General features: G+C 34.4%; 1 protein-coding gene across 3 annotated transcripts; it reads left to right on the forward strand.

Annotated features, from left to right (window-relative positions):
- Positions 1 to 1,777: 1,777 nt before the first annotated feature.
- Positions 1,778 to 17,785, forward strand: LOC138333068 (46 kDa FK506-binding nuclear protein-like). Of its 3 annotated transcripts, none has more exons than XM_069281187.1 (13): positions 1,778 to 1,887; positions 3,311 to 3,397; positions 5,820 to 5,975; positions 7,919 to 8,029; positions 9,392 to 9,466; positions 11,387 to 11,511; positions 11,725 to 11,761; positions 13,092 to 13,273; positions 14,693 to 14,791; positions 15,643 to 15,735; positions 16,648 to 16,777; positions 17,244 to 17,292; positions 17,673 to 17,785. In XM_069281187.1, exons 1-13 carry the CDS (start codon positions 1,851 to 1,853, stop codon positions 17,749 to 17,751), a joined length of 1,260 nt encoding a protein of 419 aa, XP_069137288.1. In that variant the 5' UTR covers positions 1,778 to 1,850; the 3' UTR covers positions 17,752 to 17,785. The 3 variants fall into 3 exon arrangements, with proteins under 3 accessions (XP_069137288.1, XP_069137291.1, XP_069137290.1); XM_069281190.1 differs by having other exon boundaries at positions 11,725 to 11,757; positions 13,094 to 13,273; XM_069281189.1 differs by having other exon boundaries at positions 11,725 to 11,756; positions 13,090 to 13,273.
- The last annotated feature ends 433 nt before the right edge of the window (positions 17,786 to 18,218 follow it).

Raw genomic sequence — 18,218 nt, forward strand, 5'->3', positions numbered from 1 at the left:
TCACGGTCAGTGCACAAACACAAAAGCGCCTGCGCTGTCTTTGCCCAAAACTCAGTGTGACTTATCCTTCTCATATACGTCCTTGTGTATATATATTTTCTAATTAACACAAAAAAATAATATGAAATAAATTATTTTGCTTTTGGTGCATGTGCAATCACAGTTCTTCACTCTATATAGGACATAGTGCCACGGATTTTTTTTTTTTTTTTTTTTTTTTTTTTTTGATGTAATTAGTTATAAATATTTGTATCTTGAAGTAAAATCAAACGCTAAAACTTTTCAAAAGTGGTAATGATGTAAAGTAAGTTCCTTTCGTGTAACCAAAGAAAACAACAATGATTATTTTTTTAAAGGTGGCAACTACATTCTAAAAATGACGATGTCCCATTGGGCGTTAAAAAGGTTGTGAAATTTCTGTAAAATATTTTTTTAAACGAAGTAAAAATATACGATAAATGGGGAAAAGCGATGAAATATAACGTTAACCGGTACTGTATGCTAATAAGTTACAAAGTCGAAAATCGCAGAGTTTGACCTGCTTCACATAGATTAATTAACAGAACTTTAAAGCATTGTGATAGAGTAACGACTCCATTTTTCTTCATCAACTTTTTATTATGTAATTTCTTATAAACAAAACATATAAATTCCGGAATTCCGGTAACGGAATGCGGTGAAAGGAATGGTAGTTATCTCCCTTTGACTGTATGTACGTTGTATTCCAGTATTAATTATTACATATACACCACAGCATCAAATACAACTTGTATGTTTGTGAAGAAGAGATCAACGATATTTTGTCTTCCCTGGACAATAAAAGAGGTATCATAATGTATTTTGAATTAACTTCTCTGCATAACAACCAAATAATTACTGTCTATAACAACCGCCGAAGGGGAGACAGAGAAACGGCCACTATTGACAGGTTGCCTTTATGGACAGGTTGGGGGTTTCGTGCCAACCAGCAAACCAGTAAATATATATTGCATTGTAATGCCAAACAGACCTGCTAATGGATATTTATATATTTATTACAATGCATTATTAAAAAACTAATTTTTTTCAATACATTTCCGTGATTTGTGTTTGTTTTATTCATAATTTGCAATGTTTCTAATTACTGACTTCTGACATGTTCTGTAATTATCTCTGCAAGATTAATTTCAGTTTACCCAATCTGATTATCCTTGTTTAAATCACTCGGTAATCATGATAAGAACAAATTTCAATTAGATTGAAGTCAAATGTAATATCTTAAAACCATAACATGGTATATATATATATTCTAACACCATGACACCACAGGTATACAGCAGTCAAAGGACGAAAATCCGAAAACTCTCATAGACAAAAAGCAAGAAATTCTACTACCTATCCAAGGCTAGATTTAGACCCCTAACTGGCCCTTTATATCCTAATTTAAGTCTGAATTTTATGGTTATATTCTCTTTTAAAAAAGGCAATTGGTTATAGTCTATTTATTAATAAATTCTTTATCACCTTAAAATTGCTCTTTCCATATATCGGAGATCAAGCCTTCTGGGGTTTAAACACGTGCATGTGGCTTGCCATTTTGAATTTTCCCGCCATCATCAGTCAATCGACTAGAGGCAATCATAAAAATTTGCTAATTAGGCAATATTAATGATAGTATTATTTACAATTATTACTCTCAATTTTTTTTCAATTTTTATTATTATTTCAAAAGGCAAATTTTTTTTGTATCTTTTTTAAAACTTACGTCGTTTTAAATTTACGACATACGAACTATTATTGTAGCGACCCCTTTACGGCAGTTCGGCATGTGGTTTGAGATTGCCGATCAAGACTTTTAAACTTTTAATCCAATGGTTGTTCTATCCGAAGTCAAGAATATGTTCTGGGGTAGGTTCATTACAACTAATTAACCTGTTTGTCTTATATGATCTAACGTTCCGTGAATTCAGAGCTCATTTCATCTCGTTATTAAAGGTTTTTGGACCGTTAGGTGTGTCACACGTGTATGGCCACACGTGTTTCACTCCGATCAGCTGGTCGTCCAGTTAATTAGTTGCTGTATGAGGACTCATTGTTCTCGAATACCAATATCTGTAATATTACATGTACAGTCAATCGTTTTGTTTACTCGGATATCAACTTTAAGCAAACTGATATTCGATATGTGAAAGTCTTTGTCGGTACTAGCACTCCATGATCTCATTTTCATTTTTAGTTTAACTGCATGTAACCAGAAACATGTATATATGATTCTGATGTAACTTAGGCTTACATTATTACCGTATGTATGTTTCTTAAATCTGTTATAACGTTCAAATAGATGAAGTAGGTCAGTATGTAGTGGATTAGTAGAAGTAGCAGAAACATAAATACTGTAGGTTTTATTGTGAAATCTCTGATAATATCAACTATAAAACAACCACAGATAAAATCCAAGATGGGTTTCATAAATGATAAATTAACGATAAGATATAATAAAGATATCGAAATGATGTAGGTTATTTGATATCATACTACGGCCAAGGCCTATATACAGTACCCGGGCCTTCACCCTATATAAGCTAGCTTGTACTATAAATTAGTTCCATCTTATGTGATATGTCATATTTATATGCATATTGTCAAAATTGATGGAAAAGAGAAGCGGTCCACATCATTTTTGTATCTCAAAACTCTGTGTTGGATTGGATATTCAGAAAAGTGGAGGTGTTTTCATTTTCTGTGCTTTAAGGCCCACTATCTTTCCGAAACAGATTGTGGGTTGTTGTTTATTTAATTTCTAAAATGGAAATTGAAAACAAGATTGATAATTTTGAAGATTCACAAAAGTTATTAACTTACCGTGAATACTACATGTATCATCACCTTGTGAAAAATTAAATTAAACTAAATAAAATGTTAATTTTCTTAACGCGGGTCATCTTATGTTTCTTTTGGTCGTCCTAAATACCTCATGGTAGTTGCATTGACTATCACTGCGTCAGACAGCAAAACAGCGAAATGACTTTCTACTGTTATCATATCGTATGCAAGAAATTTTGCATATGTTTGGTGTTGTGACTTCATCTTAGTCCATCGGTTTATATTTTCTGATGTTACTAATGTTTTTAAGAAACCTTTATGTTTTGCTTCGGAAAAGTAGTGGGCCTTTAATATATGGCGCAGTGTAAATTTAAGGCAACTTGGTTGTATTATATTTGTATGTTGTATAATTTGTATTAAGAGTGTTAAGTTAAATGCCCATGAAATGACAAAGACTAAACTTATTGTTTAAAAAACATGTTTAAATTACAAGTTTTTGTTTGTACAGGTGTGACACTCGATGGCGGTAAACACTATACTCAGACTGTGGAGCGGTCCTTCCACATCTCCATGGCAGCCCTGGAGCCCAGTACAGGTAAGTAAAGTTATCAGCAAGGTGCAGGAGCATGGTATTCCAATATTCATGAAGGATTTTAAGACAGGAATCCAGAAGAATATAAATATTTAATTTGTAACCTTCCCGCGGGGTTTGTTACCAAGATATACTTGGGTCCCCGTTATGAATCACTTACTAGTACACTACAGCGGCTAATATATACAAATAAAGATGGTTACTACCAGTAACACAATCTAAAGCTCTATGTACTGTGCACAACACATGAAATAATGACAGAGTACCTCTCTGTACTACAATACACTAGGTGAAGGGAGACAACCCTTATAATAACAGAGCGCAACACATTCAGTGCTGATCACAGCTACATATGACTGCCAGTCGTTAAAGCTTGTAGCCCGCTGACAGTGAGTGTGTCACCAACACTAACAATGCTAGCTGTTACCAGCCCTACTCATGACTACCTATGTCGTGAGTGTTCATGACTACCTAGCTAGTGGTCGTGAGCCGATGTCGCCAGTAACTTGCAACCTATAAGAATCTTGACAACACAATATGGCTGCCTGCCATCAAAATTTATTTATGAGACACTGGCACATGTATGAATCAAACATAGCTACCGACTACTGTAGTACGACTATCCATCACCAAGCTAAAGCTCAGGCCTGCTGATTGTTACACAACCCAGGTATCTCAAGACCTATGTCGTGAGCACACGATCACGACTAGTAGTTGTTAGTCGTGATATTATGTCGAATGTGGACACCACAAACTACACACTAGCCACAGCTGAGAGCTATCCTAGGAATGATTTGCTGAGTATTACACTGATCAAGGCAAGGCTTCTTCAACCACTTCTGTCTCTCAGTGCTGATACCTTCTGGAGAGTGTGACTTGATATTAAAGGTAGGTTTCGCCAAACCTAATAATCTGATAAACGGAAGAAAATGTGAAAAAACATATTAAAAATACCTCAATTTAATTTTCTAATGCATATGAGATGGAACAAATGTGTCTTGAATACAAAATTGAAGGAAATCCTTGAATTATTACGATCGTCAGGCTGACAGGATTTTATGCAAATGAAGCTGCGATGGATTGTGTTGTAGAAGTTTCGCGCATGCGCATTGTTACGCACTAAAAGTAAACAAAATGGCTGAAAGAAAGCGTGTGAGAAAAAAATAAAGTAGAATCGGCATCAAAAAGTAGGAAATTAGAATTAAATCGATAGCACCCTAGGATATATATCTAGGGAATGAAACTGAGAGATGGCATGTAGCAATAGAAGAAACAGAAGCCACATCTCAAGAGGAACTCGCCCGGATTCTGTTTGGACTTTGTTGCACGCGGTGAGTTAAATTTCAACACATTTGCCAGCACACATACAGCGGCAGACTTACTATGTTTGATGTACTAAGCTAGTGAACGTATGTAAGTAACTTGAAGTGTTATAGATTATATGAAATGTATAAGCAATCCATTGTACTTCAATTTCTTGTTGTTGTTTTTTACTAAACATGCCGTTGCAAGACTCACTTCTGTCTGACACTTTGTTGCACGCTTCCGTTTGTTGCTGCGGCCTCGTTTTGGGGATAAAATATGTCATGTTCTATGTAAAGTTTGACTTTGCTCTATTTTTAGAGGAGTATTTTCTGGTCAAGCTAGGCAACTGACCACCCATATTGTTTGCTGTATGCTTCGAAAATGATCTGAAGATTATATCTATGATCAGGATAAATTTCAATTTCGTAAATTTTATATTTCATTGGGCGAAACCTACCTTTAACCGGTGAATGACCAGAACAAAGAGTGATAATTTTCTCAGCTTGTTTCCTTTTATAGTGCAAGAGGAAGGAGCTCCCCTATTGGGAAACATAGAAATTATAATCTCACTGAGTCATTGAAACTCTTACAAGATATATATACTACAACAACAATAAAGCATCTGACTAACATTTACAATAATAAAACACATACATTACATGTGTGACACAGTGGTAAAGGCCTATTTTTGCCTCATATCCTCATATACTCCATAGATGATAAGAAAGCAAGAAAAAAAATCACTATGAAACTTAATCTCTTGTTATTGATTCATTGCTGTACATGTTCTTAGTATGAAAATTTGAAAGCAAGTTGCAGCAAAAATAAGTTGGCATATATACTGATACAGTACACAGTGTAATTTGATTTTTTTGTATACATGAATTTTTCTGTTATCGACTAGCTAATGAGCGTACATACAGGTCAAGTGTTTTACATACAATTTATGTCCTTTATATAAGACATTCACATAACTATTTAACATTCCTTTACTATTAGAAATGGGAAGCTTTGATAGTTTGTTTCATTGACTTTCAAGCTGGATATCGGGGAATGAAAAAAATAAATAGATTTAGAAGTTTATTAAGGTAAATGACATTCTCCCCACATAAAATTTCAGATGGGAAACCGTCCAAGCAGCCAGTGTCTGTAATGATACAACATGACAAGGCCGAGTTCATGCTGTGTACGCTAGAGCAGGGACGAGTCTATCAACAGACACTAGACCTAAACTTCACAGAGGGCGAGGAGGTGACATTCTTCTTAAACGGAACAGGTGAGTGATCTAACAGGTTCTAGATCTCAACTTCACAGAGGGCGAGGAGGTGACATTCTTCTTAAACGGTACAGGTGAGTGATCTAACAGGTTCTAGACCTCAACTTCACAGAGGGCGAGGAGGTGACATTCTTCTTAAACGGTACAGGTGAGTGATCTAACAGGTTCTAGATCTCAACTTCACAGAGGGCGAGGAGGTGACATTCTTCTTAAACGGTACAGGTGAGTGATCTAACAGGTTCTAGATCTCAACTTCACAGAGGGCGAGGAGGTGACATTCTTCTTAAACAACGCAGGTGAGTAATCTAACAGGTTCTAGACCTCAACTTCACAGAGGGCGAGGAGGTGACATTCTTCTTAAACGGTACAGGTGAGTGATCTAACAGGTTCTAGATCTCAACTTCACAGAGGGCGAGGAGGTGACATTCTTCTTAAACAACGCAGGTGAGTAATCTAACTCGTTCTAGACCTCAACTTCACAGAGGGTCAGGAGGTGACCTTCTTAAACGGTATAGGTGAGTAATCTAACTGGTTCTAGACCTCAACTTCACAGAGGGTCAAGAGGTGACATTCTTTTTAAACGATATAGGTGAGTAATCTAACTAGTTCTAGACCTCAACTTCACAGAGGGTCAAGAGGTGACATTCTTTTTAAACGATATAGGTGAGTAATCTAACTGGTTCTTCAACTTCACAGAGGGCGAGGAGGTGACATTGTTCTTAGACGTTACAGGTGAGTGATCTATCTGGTTCTTGCTCTAACTTCACACCTGACTGACTGCGGCTAGGTTAATGATATGAAATGGATGTGTTTACAGGAAATGTACATATGACTGACTTAGTTGGTTTATATTTTATAGGGGTGTAACAATACATCAGACTATCAATATATTGTGATTGTATGCCTTCCAACTCCATCAATTGGTGGCAAATTCAACAAGTCAATAACAATCACTGGTAGGACGCTAAGCTATCGATAGTTACAATTGTCAGATATTTTTCTGTAACTTGGACTAAAATGAAGTACTCACAGAGGTTTGATAAATAATAGACTAATAGTCACAATAAAATGTCACTTATTCGGAAGTTATTCCATACTATTAAGTCAAAAAGCAAAACAACGTTGTTCTCAACCAGGATCATCAATGTGTTTTGAGTTGCTACTGATGCTAAGAGGTAAACGGAAGTAACTCTAAACCAATACTTCACTAGATGTACAACATGGCTAGAATTTAATAGAATTCAGAATGCAGTACTATCACGATACTATTGCAATTTTATTTAAGGATTAACTTGAATAGATTTTTTTATGTTATGGAGATATAACACAAAAATCTGAGTGTACTCTAAATAAACCGCGAATTTTTTCCTTAAAATTCAATTTACAATTGACAATCTCTTCAATATTCAAAATTCATTTGGGACTCTTTTGTCTATGAAATCATTACACCGCCATATCCGCCAAACAGAAGCAACTTTACAAACGGCGACGCCATTTTTTCCTTTATGGGCTGATAGATAAATTTTTAAGCCAATGAAAATGCTCGTACGAAGCAAAATTGAATTATTCTGCAATAGTTAAACTATCGGTGATGTCCATGATAGTAATAGTGTTGAAATGGTTAACATTGTAGGCGATGGTCACCCTGGCCTAAGCTTTCATTTACAGGAATCGTACTGGCTAAATTAATATGTTATATACATGGGATTTGTTTACAGGAATCGTACTGGCTAAATTGATATGTTATATACATTTATTTACGGGATTCATACTGGCTAAATTGATATGTGATATACATTTGTTTACAGGAATACTACTGGCTAAATTGATATGTTATATACATTTATTTACAGGATTCATACTGGCTAAATTGATATGTGATATACATTTGTTTACAGGAATACTACTGGCTAAATTGATATGTTATATACATTTGTTTACAGGTATCGTACACCTGACTGGTTACCTGATTGAAGATGAGAATATGATGTCTGATATGGATGATATGGACGACATCAGTATGGAGGATATGTCGGACTCTGAATCTGATACAGGTAACCTATTCTGTATAGATTAGTTTCATAATTGAAGATGGCCCATTTATTTCATTAAATTGGGCAGAAATTGATTAAAAGTTGTTTAATAATGTATGGTTGCTTTTATTAGGTCATCTGACCTATTGTCATCATGCACCGTCCGTCGTGGTGTGCCGTCCGCCGTGCGTAAACTTTTCATTCAAACGACTTCTTCTCAATAACCGAAAGGCCCAGGGTACTGATATTTGGCCTGTAGCATGCTGGGACAAAGGGCTACCAAGTTTGTTCAAATGAATGACCTTGACCTTCATTCAAGGTCACAGGGGTCAAAAAAAGATAAAATCTTTAAGCCAATTTTCTTCTCAAGAACCCAGAATTGGCCCAGGGTAGGGTCAAATGATATCCTTTAAACAACTTCTTGTTTAAGAGGCTAGGCCTGTATTGGCATGCTGGGATGATGAAGGGCTACCAAGTTTCTTCAAATAAATGACCTTGACCTTCATTGAAGGTCACAGGGGTTAAATACGCAAAAAATCCTTTCAAAACATAGACCAGGTACTGATATTTGTGAATAACTAAAGGCTTCTAGAGACCTTGACTTTATTGGGCCTAGGCTAAATCTTTAAACATGCTTGGATGAAGGGATATCAAGATTGTTTTGACCTTTCTCAAAATAAATAGGCTTCAAATGAAAAACTAAGACCTTGATATTTCATGCTTTCAAGGTCTACAAGGTTCAAATAAATGACCTTGGTCTTATTCAAACGCTAAAATCTTTAAACAATTTCTTCTCAAGAACCAGTAGACCCAGGGTACTGATATTGGGCATGTAGTATGCTGGGATGAAGGGCTATCAAGTTTATTCAAATGAATGACCTTGATCATCATTGAAGGTCACAGGGGTCAAATAGGCTTAAATCTTTAAATAACTTCTTCTCAAGAACCAAAAGGCCTAGGATACTCATATTGGGCCTGCAGCACGCTGGGATGAAGGGCTACCAAGTTTCTTCAAATGAATGACCTGACCTTGATCTTCATTCAAGGTCACAGAGGTCAATTACCTTGCTCATTCAAATTCAATAAACGATCTTTAACATTGTGATGTGTAATAGTCAGATGACTGTTAAAGCCCATGGGCCTCTTGTTTATCACAGAGGATTGATTGTTGCTTTATTTAAATTGTGGCCAAATTTATTTCTATGAACTTAGATACACAAAAAAACAATGGAACAATGGTTTTATAGCTTGTTACTGTTAGAAATTGACCAATGCTGGCACATTTCACCCAATGTATTAGTATCAAAAAGGAAATAACAGATTTTTCTCTCCTTGAAATTAAACATGGTGGACTTTATTGTGTCATTGATATTCTGGTTGTAGCACCAGCTCTCGTTGGTCCAGATGATGATGATAGTGATGATGATGATGATGATGATGACAGCCCAGTTTTGACAGGTAGTTTTAATTATACCATTACAGATTCAAATGAAATATGTTTACCTGCTTTATCCTGGTCTTTGTTCTAACTTCTATATCATTTAAGGCCATTCCAATTTGATTTCTTGTTCTTCGGATTTTGGGATTTTAAAATAGGAGCGAGCGAGCAAATTTTTTTTAATTCTAAAAATATTTTGAAAGCGGGAAAAATTGGAGCAAGCGAATATTTTTACAGTATTTTTATTAGACTTTTATGTCTATTTCTTGAAATAACAGTTTTATGTTAAAATATGAGCTTTGCTGTTTTCTTCAGTGTTTTCAACATTCATACCTGTATCAAAGATGTAAAAAAAGGAAGTCTAATGTTGAGGTATTTGTGCAGCTATTGAACATATGCTATTACACAAAATGCTTTCAATGCATGATATATTTCAATTTTAAGACAAATCTTGACAATTTTAACATTGAATAGCAATGTTTAATACTTAAAAGGAAATAGTCAAGAAAGTTTAACTTCTTGTCAATAATTTCAATAATTAATTTGCTGTTGACAGAGCTATCAGCAAAAACCAACATACTAATAGAAACAATAAGAGATTAGCATTAATGGAAAATATTTTAAACCAATATAACCTCATCCGACATGCACATTCTTTCTTAGTTGTCACATAATATTGTATGGAACTGACTATTTTTGTTTAGCAAGTTTCTAACTTAGCTGCTCATACTTTGAATGAGATGTTTATACATGTATAACTACAACAGTATAAACAACAACATAATTCATTTTAATTACATTAATTCATTTTCTCTAAAAAGCATATTTGTATAAAAAATATCTGGACAGTATGGCTCAAACGTTTCACGACATGTATATCAGTATTCATATCATAAAAGAAATATTCTAAATTTATTATTTATGATTTTCTCATGAAACGCTTTGAGTAAATCAAACGCACACACATATAACCTATCAACACAAAAATGAAGGCAAATGTATGTTATGTTGTCGTAGAAGTCAAAATGAAATATCAGCAACACTAAGTTTGGATCCCAGTAAAATGTGTAATTTACTACCGATGTTAATTTGACCGAATAGCAGACGAATCGTCACCTAGCTAGCTGTTACTAAGTCATGCAGTCAAAACATGTTTGCAAATGCAAACTATGTGGGCCACGTGTCAAAATTCACACTGACCAGGTCTTAAGATATAAGGCATCTGAGGTGTTAATTTATTAGCGATTGCCTCCAAATAATGGATCACCTGTTATGGTCGCCATTTTTAAAGTGAGATAGAACGCAAAGTTTTTTAAAAGAGTTGCAGACATCGGCAAAAACAGACTGAAATCGGGACACGTCCTGTTAAAAAGTATGCGTCCCTCAGTCACCACTCTGTCTGCACGTCGTGGTGGAAAAACTTGACATTTCTGTTGTTGTAAAGGGTTGTACGATGCTTGCGGGTTTGAAGACACAATGTACGAATAATTCAAACATCTGAGTGACCAGGAAATGGTGACTAGTAAAAATGAACCCTATGAAAATTTGCCCGGGTTCGTCAGATTCACGCACAAAAAAATGAAGAGCGGTAAAAAATTATTTTATTTTTATTTCATTTTCGGAAAATAGGAGCGGGAAATCCGACGAGAAATCAAATTGGAATGGCCTAAGGATTGAATCTTGCTATAAATTACTTGACATCATGGGTGATAAGTTAAGTTGTTCTTGCAACAAATTGAATGAACTTCAATTTATTGATGTTAATGTAGTCAAGTTCATGGGTAAATGAAACAGATTCTTTAGGTTCATTGAGTCCAACTTGGGTGGAAATTAAAATATTTGATGTTTGACACAGACAGTTTTCCTCTCATTACATCATACATCACCTAACAGGGTCAATATTTTGCGCTTTAATAAATGATGCACATTCTTTATTTTAGTGTCTGCCAAAAAACGCAAACAAGAACAAAAAGAAAAACCTGGAAAGAAGAAAGCAAAGGTTGTGGTGGTGGAGCAAGGTGATGATGAGGACAGTGACGATGATGACAGTGATGACGATGATGATGTATGTGTAATGACTTGCTTTAATTGCTAATCTTTCAATGGGTCTGTGGCCAGTACGATTGATTTCAAAACTTACAAAATTTAAAGAAAACAATTTAAGACCTGTTTCTTATCTAGTTGATTTGGAAAAAAAACTTGGGTGAAATTTTCAAATCATGTTAGGATGTTTAGTTTCCTTGATAATGAATAACTGTACTTAATAATAATTTTGCAGATGCCTTTTGCATTAGAAGACTTTGATGATGAAGATGGTGAGTTTTGATTTTAGTAAAGTCCAAACTTAGATTTAATGATTATTGATAATTCTTTTCTCTTAAAACACCTTTAGTGTTACAGACATGCTGCAGAAGAACTTTTCGTTTAGAAAGATGAAATTATAGGGTTTTAATGTCATGATCAATCAAGTGTGATGTGATTATTTCAAAAAGCAAAACGATATACACAAAATAATATATATATGTTTACGTGTACAGATTTATAAGAGTTACGTATATAACCGTAATGTCAACTTCGCTTGAAAAAGGAATTTAATAGGATACTCTCTCAGAAACCCTTGGTGGATCTCACATCAAGATTTGCATACTGCACCTCCTGCTGGATCACTGCAGTTCCTCCCCTTCCATTTACGTAATAAGCAACCAATGGAAAGGCACTTATTAATGATCTTTGAATTAAAAAAGTGGCAGTACCCTTTAAAAAACATGTTGTATGCAACTGATTCAAAATACCAAAGATTAACATTTTTGTGAGTTATTTGTTTGGTTTAGAAACCAGTTTTTGTGTTTCATAGTTTAGTGTCCAATTTTGTCTCAAGATCAAAGTAAGTTTATCTTTGCATAATTTGTTTAACTTTGTGAAACAGAAACCATACACATATTTACTTTTCCTATCTGTTTTGAGAGTAACCTATCCAATAACTTTATTTAGCTGGTCTAAAAATTTAATAATTTACTAAATAGAAACTGTTGTTGACAGACATGGTATAACCCGATGGTTACTGCCATCACTTTGTTTTGATTTTAAGCATGAGATCCGTCAAGGGATTCAGGGAAAGTATCGTACTGAATACCCATGGCTAGCGAAGTTGACTTATTATTGATATGTGTAAACTTGAAAGGGACATTCCTTTGTTTAAAAGAGTTTTATTGTGTTTAAATGAAATCAAATAATATTTCATTGTATGTAGAAAAAGAATTATGATGTATAATTTGTTAAAGATAAACAAAATATACAACAGTAAACCCTTTGCATTAAATCTAATTGATACACACAACTTCTGCATAAAGAGCAAGAATATACAATGTTTGTTTTCCTTACACGTTTATCAGTACTGTAATATTTGTTTTATGTTCAGAACTCTTTTCTCATGTCCAAAATGACGGCCAGTTCCTCATGAGGAAAAACACCTTCAAATATATAAGGCCATGATATAAAACAGTTTCTTTAGCCAGAAACATTGTTTCTAGCCTAAGTATTTGATCATATTCACCTCTTTTTATTCCTGATTTAATAAACCTCAATGCATCCTTTGATATTAAATGTCTGATTATTTTACTCAATTGAAAATTTTGATTTCTCCAGATGATGATGATGATGATGATGATGAAGATGATGATGATGAATTGAATGAAGAAATAGTGAAACAAATAAAAGCTAAAAAAGTACAGCCAGCCAGCACACCCAAAAGTGGAAAGAAATCTGCTACAACTACACCAAAGAGTGAAGTGAAGGCCACACCTCAACAGAAACCAGATAAAACACAGGTAACTAACAACACAAACCTGATAAAACACAGGTAACTAACGACACAAACCTGATAAAACACAGGTAACTAACGACACAAACCTGATAAAACACAGGTAACTAACGACACAAACCTGATAAAACACAGGTAACTAACGACACAAACCTGATAAAACACAGGTAACTAACGACACAAACCTGATAAAACACAGGTAACTAACGACACAAACCTGATAAAACACAGGTAACTAACGACACAAACCTGATAAAACACAGGTAACTAACGACACAAACCTGATAAAACACAGGTAACTAACGACACAAACCTGATAAAACACAGGTAACTAACGACACAAACCTGATAAAACACAGGTAACTAACGACACAAACCGATGATGAAAACACAGGTAACTAAACACACAAACCTGATAAATAAAACACAGGTAAACTAACGACACAAACCTGATAAAACAACAGGTAACTAAAAAGCCAAACCTGATAAAACACAGGATAAAACTAACAAACACAAACCAGGAAAAAACACAGGTAACTACAACAAAACTGATAAAACAGTAACTAACAACACAACTGATAACAAAAGGTAACTAACAACACAAACTGATAAACACAGGTAACTAACGACACAAACCTGATAAAACACAGGTAACTAACGACACAAACCTGATAAAACACAGGTAACTGTTCTAACAACACACGCCTTGTAACGCACAGCTTGGAGAAATTGATCGTAGCATACTGAGTTGATGGGGTACCAAGTTCCTTCAAATGAATGTCCTTGACCTTCATTTCAAATTACTTTCAAAATGTTCAAACATGAAAAAATCTTTAAGTGGACTAACTGGGGCCTATATTGGTGAGCATAGGTGCCTTTTACTTCAATGAAAATTACTGCATTATGTGAATATCAACACTTTGAGAAGTGCTTTGTTGAACAAAGTGTACAGTAGTTATCCTACAGTTGAACATCTATCTGAATACGCATACTGGCAGATAAAGCCAGAAACCAAACTGTGAACTAGTTATCCAGTTTATCTGTTCTTGCACTATTACTTGTAAACAGAAACAACATCCAACTAAAGCTAGCTCATGTCACTTTGTTCCTAAACAACACTTTGTTCCTAAACAACACTTTGTTCCTAAACAACACATTGTTCCTAAACAACACTTTGTTCCTAAACAAGGCTTCCTCACTGATGCATGTCAACTTCAAACATTATTGACATAGTTATCCAGGCTAGTATTAACTCCTCATTAATATATTTAACAGTAACATGTTGTATATACCTCATAAGAAAAAGTAAGCAAAACTATAGTAACGATTGAAATCAAACTTTTAGTCTGCTTTAGAAAGGTGACTGATTTGTATATAGGTTGAAAAGAAGATACAGTTTTAAAATGTTGTTTTGTTTATTCGATAGAATGGCTCAGAAACAACAGAGAGTAAAAAGAAAAAGAAGAAAAAGAATAAAGATGATAAGGAGAAGACACCAGCTGGTCCTGGAGGAGATGCAAAAAAGGTAAAACAAATACTGTTTAGCAACATAAACCTGCATGCATGTATAGTAAACCAAGTTTGTAACAAACCTCTAGGGATAAACAAATCACTTTGCAATAACAGTTAATTTATTATAAAGATATTAAAGACATCTTACAGGAATCTTGACAGGTAATAAAAAGTACTATGTTATGACTATATATTCTTTGAAAGTGTTTTCATAATAACCTTGTTTTACTTTACAATATAATGTGCAATTTTATCACTGTTAGCAATATAAACCATATAGTACTAGTATTAAGTGAACTAATCAGAAATATTATTGGTAGGAAAGAGCACATGTGTTGTTAACAATTTAACCAAAGGTAAAGGTCATAAAGACACTTCAGTGAACCATTAGGATTAAGGTGAAGGTCATGCAGTAAAAAATAGAAATAAAATGAAACATGGTAATATCCAGTATTCAGTCAAATGTGAATGTCATATTCATTTGCATTTAGTAAAAAACAAAAATTGCAAATTAACACAAAGTCGTTATATGAATTTAAGATAATTATCTAACTACCAAATATCATTATTCACTATTAGTTACCAAGGGTATGATATAGTTTATATAAGTCAAGTTAAAGCAAGGTTGAATCTCTACAGTAATTACATGGTTTAAGATTGTGCTTTAGTTGAGCACTGTTCTTCCTACTTTTATTCAAGTCAAACACAGCTGCTACAAGTCAGTTTTGACATAAGTTGCATAAGGAAGTGACTTGTTATTAGTAATGAGTTTTGACTTAACAATTAAGTTGGTTTGAGAAATGGGGACCTTTTCATAAACATAGTTTTTGTCCAACTACATACATGCATATGTACTTTTTGTAGGACAAGACACCAAAGAAGACAGTTTTAGCTGGAGGAACTATTAGTGAGGAAATTAAAGTCGGTCATGGACCAGAGGCTAAGAAAGGCAAAATGGTAAACAGCATTCACTATTGTTTTATATGTATTTGTTGTCTTACTGCAGAACCATTATCATGTCTCACTGTCCTTCCTTTGGTATCATCCTGCAGGCTTCCTGCAGGCACTACTTGCTGGAAAAAGTTTGAATACTTCAGGAATAGTAAAGATATAAACTTTCTTCATTTTACAACCATAGCAAAATATTTGTCAAGTAAAATGTAGGAACAAACTAAAAATATCTGGTACTTAAAAATCTGCATGCTTTGGCAGTTGTTTTTATTCACATCTGATTGGCAAATCAAAACCCTTGCAATTTTGCTGAAATACAATAGCATCGATAATGCACTGCGTTCCTGAACTTACACCCTTGTTTTATGCAAGGTACTTGTATCAGACCGAGTTTTCCTTTATCTTGATTTTAAAACCTATACCAAGGTAAATCAAAGATGCTACACAGTTGACAGAGCATAATCAACAATTATTTTATTATTCAGAAATTAAGTGGTATCAAGGGAACTTATATAGGCTTTGTCTGTTGTTCAATCCAGTTGACATGCAGAATCATTGTCAATAAAATTTGATGAAATTAAATAAGTGGTATGTTCATGTTTAATTAAAACATACAAAAAGATTTTAAAAAAAAAGTCTTGGTGCATGTGCAATCAGTATTGTATTTAAATAAAAGTCTTGGTGCATGTGCAATCAGTATTGTATTTAAATAAAAGTCTTGGTGCATGTGCAATCAATATTGCATTCAATATAGGAAAAATAAGCTCATACTGTAAAAAGGTGATGAAAGCATAAAAAAGTATGTGACTTAAGTTATTGTCTGCTTCTGTTTTTAAATGCTTGTCGATTTGTACAAACCGCACGAGGCTCTGGACTGTTGAGTGAATAGTCTTGTTACTGTAGATTTGTGTTTTCCAGGTACATGTTTACTACAAAGGAACCCTAGGGAAGACTGGCAAACAGTTTGACTCCTGTACGAGTGGAAAACCTTTCAAGTTCCGTCTGGGTAAAAAGGAGGTGATCAGCGGCTGGGATTCAGGGGTGCAGGGTTTGTAGATTCACCTTTATATTATCTGTTCATGTTGAAAGGACTTGGAAACTTCAATAATAGAGGATTTGTCCGTTGGTAACAGGAAAAGTTGGTACTATGTGCACAATTTACATTCACAATTTCTTAATCAAAATTTATCTGTGCTAATGAAACTCAGTTTTCTCTGTGTCTAATTTTAAAGCAATCCGAGTATCATACATTTCCTTATATTCTCGTCCTGCTACATGAGTGGTTCGACACCATCTCATTTATCATCTTAGTCCAAGATACTCTGGCCCTGACACCAGACTTAGACATTATGGCAGTTTGGTTTTATTACATTAACATCCTACTAACAGCTAGGGTCACATGACAGATTGATATCCTGTGTTTAAACATCAATTAATCAACAAAATATTTTAATATGGCTACCTTATATCGTGAATTCAAATAATTGTATTTATTTCATTCTTTCTGCCCACAGGGATGAAGGTAGGAGGAACAAGAAAGCTGACAGTACCCCCACAACAAGGGTAAGACAACAGTTATATCGTTTGATAATCATAACATTTAAAATGAAGATATACCATTGATGGTGATTTAACTTTGTGTGGTTAAGATTGATATACTGGTAATGATAAAAGTTTCTGATTTGATAATACTTGTAAACTTACTATCACATTTATAATGTTGGTATCAATTTTAAAGTAACAACACCTTTTGATTGGGAGTAAAGTTTCTTCAGAATATTCCATATTAAAATAATATTTGTATCCTAATACAATAAAATTGTGAAACAGTAATTATATAAAGTTTCTTCAGGAATGGTCAATAGATGACGTAGGGATAATCTCCCTGTGATATGATATCATAACAATGTCGTATTTATTTACCCATTTTTTGTTTGTTTCAGATATGGAAACCAGAGAACAGGACCAATTCCTCCTAACAGTACACTAGTGTTTGAGGTGGAGTTAAAGGCCGTAAGCTGAGACAGAAAAATAAAAGTATAAAACAAACAAAAAATGGTCTCTGTTATCTCTCGCAATCTGATAACTTCCATCAAGGGGTCTTATTATGAGTCTTATGTATCTTAGAAGTGAATTTTAAGAGACAAAAATATTTATTTGAGCTTGCAGGATCATTTTCTATCTGGAGTCATTTTGTCCTTAAATTCTTAACTAAATTTAACATGATGAAATGATGTTTGCAGGTAATACTGCCTGATTTTTTGCCTTGAAAATTGATTACGATGATCATCAGAACAAAACCCCTTCATGCAATGTTGTCAGACTGTTCATTTACACCCGGTCCACCCCAACTGCGAACGATGCGTGTATATAAACCCCTACCGCTCTACCGCTGACTTGTATCGATGTATTGAATGAGTGTAGTTATTTATAGACTCCAGTACTGTCGCCAAATCCACAGGTAAACTGGTACTGGATGCTACGCTCGG

This window comes from Argopecten irradians, chromosome 10 (genome assembly GCF_041381155.1).
Source record: "Argopecten irradians isolate NY chromosome 10, Ai_NY, whole genome shotgun sequence".
Taxonomy (NCBI): domain Eukaryota; kingdom Metazoa; phylum Mollusca; class Bivalvia; order Pectinida; family Pectinidae; genus Argopecten; species Argopecten irradians.